The sequence below is a fragment of the Phragmites australis genome, chromosome 13, assembly GCF_958298935.1.
Source record: "Phragmites australis chromosome 13, lpPhrAust1.1, whole genome shotgun sequence".
In the NCBI taxonomy this organism is placed as follows: Eukaryota; Viridiplantae; Streptophyta; class Magnoliopsida; order Poales; family Poaceae; genus Phragmites; species Phragmites australis.
In genome coordinates, this window is record NC_084933.1 from 25,448,190 (window position 1) to 25,459,350 (window position 11,161).

At 45.4% G+C, this 11,161-nt stretch overlaps 1 protein-coding gene across 2 annotated transcripts; it reads right to left on the reverse strand.

Annotated features, from left to right (window-relative positions):
• Positions 1–7,650: 7,650 nt before the first annotated feature.
• Positions 7,651–10,791, reverse strand: LOC133888468 (dof zinc finger protein 1-like). Of its 2 annotated transcripts, XM_062328726.1 has the most exons (3): positions 10,343–10,791; positions 9,792–10,202; positions 7,651–9,493 (listed from the first exon to the last, which is right to left on the reverse strand). In XM_062328726.1, the coding sequence occupies exon 3, from the start codon at positions 9,470–9,472 to the stop codon at positions 8,438–8,440; it is 1,035 nt and encodes a 344-aa protein (XP_062184710.1). In that variant the 5' UTR covers positions 9,473–9,493; positions 9,792–10,202; positions 10,343–10,791; the 3' UTR covers positions 7,651–8,437. The 2 variants fall into 2 exon arrangements, with proteins under 2 accessions (XP_062184710.1, XP_062184709.1); XM_062328725.1 differs by lacking the exon at positions 9,792–10,202.
• Between the last annotated feature and the right edge of the window lie 370 nt (positions 10,792–11,161).

Below are 11,161 nucleotides of genomic sequence, written 5' to 3' on the forward strand. Positions count from 1 at the left end.
GGCCGGTTGTTGAAGTGATAACAGTGAGATGTTCCGTGGCCGACTGGCAAATGCTAACACCCTAACGACTAAGTCGTCAAGTCGTATTCAGCAGGTCGTGATATGATCATAGGATTGCAGTTTAGAAGCCTTCCTGCGAATCGCTTGGCTCGTGCTGGAAAAGGTTGGCCAAACTGCGCAGCAAGTCCTCCGTTTGGACACAACCTTTATGCAACAAACGCAATGCATATTTTCTCCGTAACCACCAGTCGTTCATGAGGCCCTTCTTGTCTTCCACATGAAGAAAAGTGGCGACGCCGGACTTGAGGACAGTGGCACCCATTACCAGGAAGCCACAGATGTGTGAGCTAGTCCCGGCCGGGCCGATTTTGAGCCTGGGCAACTGTTCCAGCGTGCAGCTTTTGCTCTATTCCCATGGTGTATCAGCTGAACCATTCGCCAAGCAAACTTGAACAGTGTTCCTATTTGCCTCAAGAAAGATATGGCCGGCTGATAAAGATCTGGTCGATTTTTTAATGGCCAGACAACTTTTGGTAGACTCGTCACCGAGATAGGCATGGTAAAAGAGAAGAGTCACCAACACACGAGTGTGGTGAAACTTCAATCCTCATGTAAAAAGATGTCAACAAGTGCAGCCAACATGCTGTAGGCACCACCATGCATGCAGACAGGGCCGTACCCAGAATTTGGGAGGCCCTGTGCAGAATTTAGATGAGATCCTGTACCTCTTGATCAAAAAATATTTTTATATTGCAATTTAACACATATTTTGTCGTGGTACTAAGAGTTACGTATTTCTAAAAACTAATCTTGAAATTTAAAATTGGTACATTTAGCTTTACTTGAAATAGCTTGAGTGATGTGATATATTCGGATATACCAAACTCCACAAAGAAAATTTCCACTAATTATAGGTCTATTTATCAGAGCTTCAACTACAAAAATTCTTAGAGCTAATGTTACTAACTTCAAGAATTCGTAGAGCTAAAGCTAATGGTAAATTATGGTATGAGTGAATCGTCGTGTTCTCATATTAAACTAACATAATATAGCCTTAAATCATGTTGTTTTAGGCTACAAACTAAGACTCCACACGAATTCAAGAGTTAGAGTTCTATTAAATAGTAGAGCCCAAGAATCCCCATGCACACAGATCTGATTACTGAGAACAATACAATAACCCAAACGCTGGAAGAAATATTGTGTGCTTGAGCTCCCAAACATATACAAAATAATTAAGGGGATGGTTCCATATACTGACACCAATGGACTACTTTAAGGAGACTGTTAATTTGAAGGGCAATTAGATGGAAGTTAATTAACATGAGAGCAGATAGGATATTATTAGGATCGTTGCTTGCGCAGCAGCTAATAGGAAATGCAGATAGTGGAACAGGAGAGGGTGTTGTTTGGGAATTTCTTGGCTTTTCAGTCACTTAGGTATTTACTAATACCTTGATAAAGCACTAGCAATTTGGGGCCCTAATATTTGGGGGCCCTGTGCGATCTATTTATCAGAGCTTTAACTACAAAAATTTTTAGAACTCGTGTTAATTGTGGTTTAGGAGCCTGCTTGCTTCTCTTCGTTTGACCAGTGGAATGGCCTCGCCTCCTTTAAGGAGACTGTTAATTTGAAGGGCAATTAGATGGAAGTTGATTAACATGAGAGCAGATAGGATTTTATTAGGATCGGTGCTTGCGCATCAGCTAATGGGAAATGCAGATAGTGGAACAGGAGAGGGTGTTGTTTGGGAATTTCTTGGCTTTTCAGTCACTTAATTATTTACTAATACCTTGATTAAGCACTAGCAATTTGGGGCCTTATTAGATCGTGGAGCTAAATCTAATGGTAAATTATGGGTGTATGAGTGAATCATCGTGTTCTCATATTAAACCAACATAATATAGCCTTAAATCAAGCTTGTGCATGGGGATTCTTGGGCTCTACTACTATGGCACCCACACGACCTATTTAGTAAAACTCTAACTCTTGAATTCGTGTGGAGTCTTAGTTTGTAGGCTAAAACAACATGGACTTCATATTCTTGTACTGTGCTATCGAGCAGCCCGCACATGCTCATGTACGGCCTTGCATGCAGAGTTGCAGAAGCAGGCCCTGGGTAAATGGTGGTAGTTTTTCTGCGCTGGGTCCTCGCATAGATCGCGGTGACATGAGCACAATGCGCGTGTACATACTGTGAGAGTAATTAAATTTTATAGGAACATGTTTATAAAGATGATCATGAGATCTCATCTATATTATTCATACTATGATCAATAGATAGATTAAAAATGGGAGGGCGTAAGTGAATATATGTCGTTATAAATGAGAGAGTCTTTTATAGTATTATATTCTATAAATTTTGCTTAAGATAAGATGTAAGTTGAAAACGTTGGCCCAGCATGCAAGTGCTTTCCTCACCCTGAGGAAATTCGCCTGCGCCATTGACCCCCATGCTTCTCGCAGGTGAGTTCATACACGAGACACTGGCACGTGTCTATCGTAAGCGTGTGTTGCATAAGCAAGATGATGTGGGCAACGAAAAGCCGAGCATTCGGGGCATATACGTGTTGTATACTGCCCTGCCAATTCAACACCGGAAGTACCATCAAGCGTCCACATCAGATTCGTCTAAGTCCCGATCAGTGCACAAATCTTTGTGACTATATACCAGCAAACAGATCGAAGCAGAAGGACGTCGCCGAAATTAAAGCGCTACCATTCTGACGAGTCGCGCGTGTACGTACTTCCCTCGGCCAGTTCGTTATGGCTGCTCGCCGGCAGGCATTAACGAACCCCGATCATGCATCGCGTACCAAATCGTAACCATCGCTTCAGCATTGAACTCGATCGACATGTCAGAATGGGCCTTGGAACATTCTTCCCCATCTTACTCGACGGCAGATCTGTGTCCGAGTTGAAATTTCCAGCCCCCCCGCGTCAACAGGCCTACGCACTTACGCACATGTATTTTACCGTCCTTATTCGCGGTGAAATTCATCGAGTAATATATGCTACATCTATAAAAAGTTCTAAAAAAAGATCTAGTTACGTGCTGACATGACATCGACAACTTTGCATGCCGACTTGAAATGTTCAGCTACAAAATTTCCACATAGAAGCACCGTATATCGCGTTTCACCGCACCAGCTCCACGGATCGACCACGCACGACGGAAGGTGAACCGCAACACGCTGGCGCGGCCGATTACACACAGACGCCCTAATACGGGATGGCGCCACATGCCGGCCGGCCGACCGGCCTTTCCCTGGCAGGAGAGCAACCGTTTTATATTTCGAAAATAAAAACTTTTTTGAGATCTAAAATATTATTGAAATAATAATAAAAAATTCTAAAAAAATATATGGTGTAGAGGATTCTATAATACAGATCTAAAAAATTCAACTCTAAATATGATATATATGCGGGCAAACTCCAAAAATGACTGTGTATTGTCTTTTTTTTTTCTCATTGCACAAATCATATTTTTGACTGAAACTTTTTTGAGAGTTTATCACCTGCATAACCAAAAATTTCCTGATAATTTTGATATTGTTTGAATTTCAAGATAAAGAGAACGAAGTACTTTTTTCTAATTTTTAAATGTGTCTTTTATTGAAAGAGTGACACATTTACTCTTTTAAACTTATTGCCAATGGGCGACATGTAACTGTCACCCTTCCGCCGAGTGACAATTGTCTATTATACAATTTTTCCAATCAGACACATACTTTTGCAATTTTTTGATTCTCCCCTCGTTAGCGCGTAAAGCCTGCCGCTGCTTTCTCGCTCCTCGCACCTGAGGAGATCAGACAGGTGAAAACTGAAAAGATCCTCGAAAAGAAACCCGGCCGTCTGCACGCACTGCGAAAGTGCGAATCCTTTTACGGCCCGTATGTAGAGAGGCACGTCCTACGTACAAGATAGGTACGTCCTACGTAGTAAGTACGCCGAGTCGTCACCATCGACGAAAGAGACTACGGGGGTGCTAAATATCAGTAGATGGCGTTGATTTGTGATGGAGATGAAGCGATCGCGATCGAGATCGAGCAGGAGCAGGAGCAGGCAGGTATATATGTCGGCACGTGGGTACGTACGTGCTACACAACAGCGGCAGGCCAGGGCCAACTCTCAGATCGCGATCCGCGTCGTGGAGGTCAGGTGGAGCTACACGCCGCGCTGCTATATATGGCACGGTGGTTGTCACATTTCTCTTCCGCGGTGGTCACCCACGTACGCGCCCCAAATAGCTAGCTTAGAAACCAAGGTATGCGCGCGCGCGTCTCTCCTCTCTACACGATGGGGGGAGGATATGGCCATGAAACAGTGGTGCACTGGTGCTGGCCGTGGCCCGGCGAGCCAGCATACATTAACACGGCTTGTCGAAAAGCGTCAATCTGACCAACCGCGCAAGCAGTTGTACATGTACGTGCGTGGTTCATGTATGTGCTGCGCCGCTTGTGTCGATCCTCATCGTCCATCCAGCATTGGTCTGCATACGATCATGCTTGCATTTCAAGAGGTGATGCCTGTGTAGTCATCCTTAGACTCACAATCCTCACAAAACAGCAGAAAATTTACACAGCTGTTCACACAATCTCTCCTCTATCTCTCTCTCTTTTTTTTTTTTTGCGAGGAAGCTGTTCACCCAATCTTTAGTTGGTGGAACTGAACGCTGTTAGTTTCTCGCAAGCTACACAAGTTGGGCCATCTAGTGGTTGGCCCTAGTTAGTGGGGCTAATTGCATGTGTTTGACTTAAATTTCTTCAATGTCTTGCATTCTAATCAACTCCCACTTCCGTGTACCATATATCAACTCCCATACTCTGTGGACTCATTGAGCTGGCGATAGAGATGGTTCTCCTCGCTCCTCCTGGTGGTCTTTTAAAAGGAGTATGCACCTGGATCGTCCATATGAACATTAAAAAAGTTACCACTTAGCCATCAATGAGTTATTTGGCTTGAAAAATGGGGTGATCATGGACCATACTATTCTAACTCCGAGTTTAATCCATATGTTTAATTTCACGAATAGTTTACCTGATACATCACCACCTCATATATACACACTTATTTGATGTAACAATGAAGAATGTAATCCCAAAAAAAATAATCATAGAGGTAATCCCACGATGTGCTGACACAGCTCGAATGAGGTTCCTCAAACCAAGCACCCCATAATTTTTCCATGTACGAACCTCGCAATAACAATTTGAGGGTACAATAGTGATCAATCCGATAGTAGGTACCGTAGACTTAGGGTTACAAATGACACAATGGCATTACTTTGAATCATATATGCACTAATCAGCTCACTCAAAAGCTCAAACGCCTTAGATCTTAGCATCTTACTCCCCCTTAACAAATAAAAAAAATAAAAAATAAAGACACTTGGGAGAGCATAGATATACAAGCATGCATCCATTTTAGGTTCAGCCTGCAATATATTCATATTTCCTTTATATTTGTTGCAGGAAAATAGAATGTATATGTTTGTCTTAAAAACAAATTAATGATACATAGTTTATTTGTCCGCAGATATAGTTATATATTTTTGCAGAAAATAGTGGTCCAAGTTGTGCTATGGCGGCCGTGTTGATGTTTAAAATGTTATCTTTTTATGACTGGATGAAGAATATTTTATCCACCATTTGCAATTGTTATACATACAACAGTACAAAATTGTTATACATGCACGGACGCCATCTTGTCCTGAGTTAATCATGCAGACTTCAATTGTTCACGAAATATCGAAGTATGGAGGCGAGTATATGTATATATATATGAATATCTTTAGTTTCAAGAAAAACAAGAGTATATGAATATCCTTGAATAGCTTTACAAATATAATTGAACATATACAAGTGCATATTTTGATTTTTTTAAAGATAGTTTTTTTTAACCTCTGGAGACACTTCTTGTTTACAAATTACACTTAATTGTTGTGTTTGAATTGTGTGCCTACGATTTGCAACTGTTTCATCATCCTACTGTCAGAAAGCATCGCAGTGCTAGTGCTACTTTACGCCTAACCCAAGTACCCAACTATTAACAGAAACTGATTTTTTTTCCACCACCAGAAAGCACTGACATGCAGAGGTAGACCTTAGTGGATGCATGAAAGGAGTTTACTGTGAAGAAGCACCCAAAAAGAGAATTGAGATGAAAGCCAAGCATAGTGCGTAGTAGTTCAGATGCATGCATATGCTTAATGCTCTCCTCTCCTAGCTGTTTCACCTCTTGAGCATAGATGAACAAGTGCAAGGAGCTGCAAGTTTAGGTAGAGGCTGCTTTGAAGTAACTTGAAAGGTCAAGCCTTGGACATCCCCAACCGTATCCACGCATACGCAGCATGTATGAAAGAGATGTGCACCTCGAAAGTTATGGAAGCCATTGAACCATGAGGCACCATATATGTATATATAGGATGCACAGCACCTACACTCCCATGCAACTAATATAACAATGAACTATCCCCATTGTAGTGGCACTAGCAATCCTTTAAACGGCATGAGGGTGAGGCTAGGACAGCATGCAGACAAAGTTGAGACCACAGCACAAAAGTGGAATAGGAAACAAGTCAGATTGAGAAAACGTAGGTGATAATTACAAATTAGCATTCAAGCAGCATGAGAAACAAACTTGGCGAAACTAGTATTTAATAGCCTCTAGATTAGATCAGCGGAATGTACGTAGTGATCTACTCAATTATTGTATAGAAATATGATAGAACTTTCCTTAAAGTTGTTTGTTACTTCTATCTTAATAAAATGTTGAACCAATGATGTGAATCATGGGAACAAGAGCATGCATAATCCTCATCCACACATTGTTAGGTAGATACTGATATCAAGTAGTAGCTAACAACAATACTAATCCTCTGGCAGATGGTAGCACAATGAGGGCAGTGGGCAGTTTGTTTAATATAGTTGCCCAATGCATCAACAGGGTGATGAAGCAAATATTCCTCCTACCCTCATCCCTCCTACCCTCATCCCTAGGAGAATGTTTTTTGTGGGGCCCTCCAACTCATCTCCAAGAGAAGGATTGGCATGGTGAAGAGCTTGTGAGCCATTGCAGACTTGCAGTACCATGAGGAACAGACACAGGCTATGAACAAGGAAATGCATGCATGGTACAGGATGGGTGTGGAAGTATCATTGGTTGATAGCTTTTTGGTGTGGGCAGGTGAACTGGCCAAGTGAATGCCTAACAACAAACAAAAAACAAATGACTAAAAAGTTGCATTCTTACCCACTTGACATGAAAGCAAGAGATCTCAGAGAGATGCAATGCAAGAAGCATTATGATGAGGGGAGGAGGGGTAGCATTGTACCTTTTGACTTACAAAAATGATAAAGGTGGTACAAATGGCCAAACCTATGATATAATAATACCATGTGAGGAGAGAGAGAGAGAGAGAGAGAGAGAGAGAGTGAGAGTGAGTTTCTGTAAGCAGTGGGGTAATTTCTCCTGCTCCATGCGGCCATGCCTTCTCTTGCTCCTCCCTTATTTTCTCTCTCCCTCTCCCCTCTCTCGCTAGTGCTTTTCATGGCTGGAAGATTCTTGGTTTGGGAAGATGGTGAGACATGACATCTCAGAGCTAGCCCTGCTACGAGAAAAAGGAGCGCAGGGAGAGGCGACAGATAGAAACACAACCTTACAAAAGTAGATAAACCAGGAGCAAAAGATATACATTAGTTTATAACACTATGAATAACAATAAAATACAAATTGCATGAGCTCATAAACCTTTCTTCTAATAAGTACTAGTATCATAAAGTTACCTAAATAGCTGGGTAAAAACAAGAAGAAAAAAATGTTTGGATCAATACAAACATTCAAATCCCCTTCAAAGATCTACATCTAAACCTGGACTTCAAACTTCAGACACTGCATGCATTGTCGTTACCAGATACACTGATTTCACTAAACCCTGTGTGTGAATGTGTGACATGCATTCATTGGAGGGGGGGGGGGGGCATTCCCAAACGCAAGCAAAATGTACTAGTACTGTTACGCACCATCCAACTCGAAGCCGGCCAAAAAAGAAGCTTCTCAAGCCCCAGTGCAACAGTGAAGCAGCTAGCATAGCACAGATCAAGTCATTAAGATCCCCCAAGGAAATTAAGATCAGAAATGAGATATCGATCAAGCTATGTATCATGACCCCTGATTTTTGTACTCTGACGTGTTAGAACCCCAATTAAGTCGATGGTCAGCCAGCAAACGCACATGAACTCGCGACGACGACAACAATGAGAAGAACGCCAGGAAAGAAAGAGATCAAACACTCCATGTCACGGCGATCACCACCAATGCCAAACCTCTTATTGAACCCTTGTCTCTACTGCCCATTTCTCCAGTCGCCCATGCACGCACGGAGGCTTTGCATGAGCCATGCATGGCGCCGCCACCGTGCAGCCTAGGCATGCATTACCACGAAGCGCCACTGCCGCCGATCATGCCGTTCCAGAACCCCGGCGTGTCGTGCCCGGCACCACCTTGCTCCTTGCCGTGGTCAAACTGATGATGGCCGCTGTTTCCATCGCCGGCGCCACCGCTTGCGCCACCGGCAACACCGCCTCCTGAGCTAGCCGGCGGCTTCAAGTCCTCGAAGGGGAACAATAACCTGCCCGCGTTCTGCATGCCCTGCAACCCGGAGCTGGAACCGTACCCCGCCGCGGAAGCACCTGGCCCCGGGGCGTGTGTGTTCAGCGAGAACCCGAGCACGCTCTGTGAAGGTGGAGGCGGCGGCGGCGGGGTACGAAACTCTCCGAATGAGAACCCTGCCGCGGCGTAATCTCCTGGCATCTGCATCGGCACCTGCAGCTGCATGTAGCCGCCGGTGCTCCGCAGCAGCTCCATGGCGGAGAGCGCGCCGACGCCCCGGCCGTTGCTCGTCATTGCGCTGCCGGGGTTGCACATGCTGCTGCTCTCCAGGCTAGGGAACGCCGCGAACTCGGATGCCTGCAGCCCGCCGTGGTGCGGGAACGCCAGATTGAGGTCCTGCGCGCCCTCGTGTGCCAACTTCGGGTTCTTGGACGCCGCCCCCACCGTGCTGGCCATGGACGAGCTCGTCACGGAAGCGGACGTGGATGCAGAAGCAGATGACGAGGACGAGCGCTTGTTCTTGCGGGAGCCGCCGCCGACGGGGACGTTGCGGAGGGAGCCGCCCTCCGTCCAGTAGCGGCGGCACGTCTTGCAGAAGTAGCGTGGCTGCTGGAGGCTGTAGTTGTTGTAGTAGCAGAACTTGGTGTTAATGGAGTTGCACCGCGGGCAGTTGAGCGCCTTCTCCTTCTGCGGCCGCGCGCGCCGCTCCGTGCTACCCGCGCCCGTCACGGCCGGCGCCGCGCCACCACGCAGGGCGCCCCCAGGTGCCGACAACGGCTCCGGCGCCGGCGGGTTCGGATTCGAGACTTGGCTCGGGTTTGCAGCGCCCGCGTTTGCCGCCATCAGCATCTCCTCCATGGGCTTCACCAGCCCTAGGCCCTGAGGGCACGCACATGGTGCAGCAGCACATCATCAGAACGCAGACGATCAGCGCCAAGTTAGTTAGCAACTAGAGCAAGAAGCAAGAACAAGTGAACGAAAACATCATATGTGGGCATCATGCAGATGCAGAGATGGGGAAGAGCTGGTTGTGGGGGTGCTAGAATCTTTATGGTGCAACTAAGAACCAAGAAAAAGGATACAAAGGGCAATTAGAGGAGAGGAAAGCAAAAGGGAGAGGAAAGAAAAAGGTAGAAATAAAAGATGAAAGAGAAACACACCACAGCACAAAACACACCTTTGTTTGTGCTCTTGTAGGGTTGTGTTGCAGTAGTAATACTGCTGCTGCTGCTTCTGCTACACATCACCAGACATGGCTACTCTTTTGATGCAAGGTGTGGTGAGGAGAGAGAAGAAAAGAAGGAAAAAGCCATGAGAAAAAGAGGATAAAAAGGATGATAGAGAGGAAAGGGGGATAAGAAAGGAAGGAAAAGAAAGGCGGTGATGTGTGCTGCTTTCAAGGATTAAAAGGGGAGGGCAGCAGAGGATTAATAAAGCCACAAAAGCCTCACCTCAAAGCCTATGGATGAGAGAGGTGGTTTGATGATGATGCAGATGCATAGATCTACACAAAGGATATGAAGGAAGAACAAAGCCCAAGAAGAAACGGAAGGAGGAGAGATCATGGTCGCATCAAATAAAGCACAGCCTGCACCAAGAACAAGGCACGAAGAGGACGATGAGCAGTAACAAGATCAAGAAGAACCAGCGCCAAGTTCTCACAGGTGATGCATGGCCTGGCTAGCTAGATGCATGAGATGCGAAATCGATCTTTTCAAACAGATTTACCTGGTGCCAGTGGGCTGCATCCATGCAAGAACTCCAAATCCTTAGCTACCCCCACAATTGTTGATTCGTTGGGTGTACGAGGAGAGAGGTGGAGAGAAGACGAGGAGCTTCTTCTGGATTTCTTGAGCGAGGGGAGGGAGAGAGAATGTCCAGTGGTTGGCCAGTGAGTGGAATTATGCCTCCTCTCTCTGTGCTCCCCTCTCTTCTCCAATAGCCAATCTAGTAGTGGAGGATTCTTTTTTAAAATATTTTTATACACCTCTCAGCTGCCGGCTCCTCAGTGATGGATGAAGGATGGGGAAATTTTGGAGCACCATGTTCGGCCTGTAATTCTGGCCAAATCTAATTCTGCTGTCGATGCGTTGAGGCCAGGTAGACCGGCTTCTACGAGTTGCATTCTTCCTAGCTCGTGAGTTTGAGTCCACAGCAGTCAACCGGCCGGGATTCCACAGGAAAGCGGAGGAAGCCACCAGAGCGCCAGGGGAGGAAGCCCTGGGAACGGCGGTTTGTGGGGCCCCGCACGTGCGTTGGGCGGCGTGGCACGTGCGGCCAACCCGGCTTACTCCCCTCGGCGTCACTGTTTAGTGCTGCTATATTTTTTTTTAATTTAACAGGAGTGTGCGGAGTTCGAACCCTGCAGGCTCGTTCACTCTCTTGTAGCTTTGCCAATCGGGCTTTATGCCTGCCCGCTGCTTTCGTGTTTACACCTAAACATTTCGTTTTCATCAATTCGAACCGAATCCAGGGGATTGTTTGAACCCGAAATAAAAATTAAATTTGAAATTTAATTTAGACTGCAGTTTGCTGCTTAGCTCCACC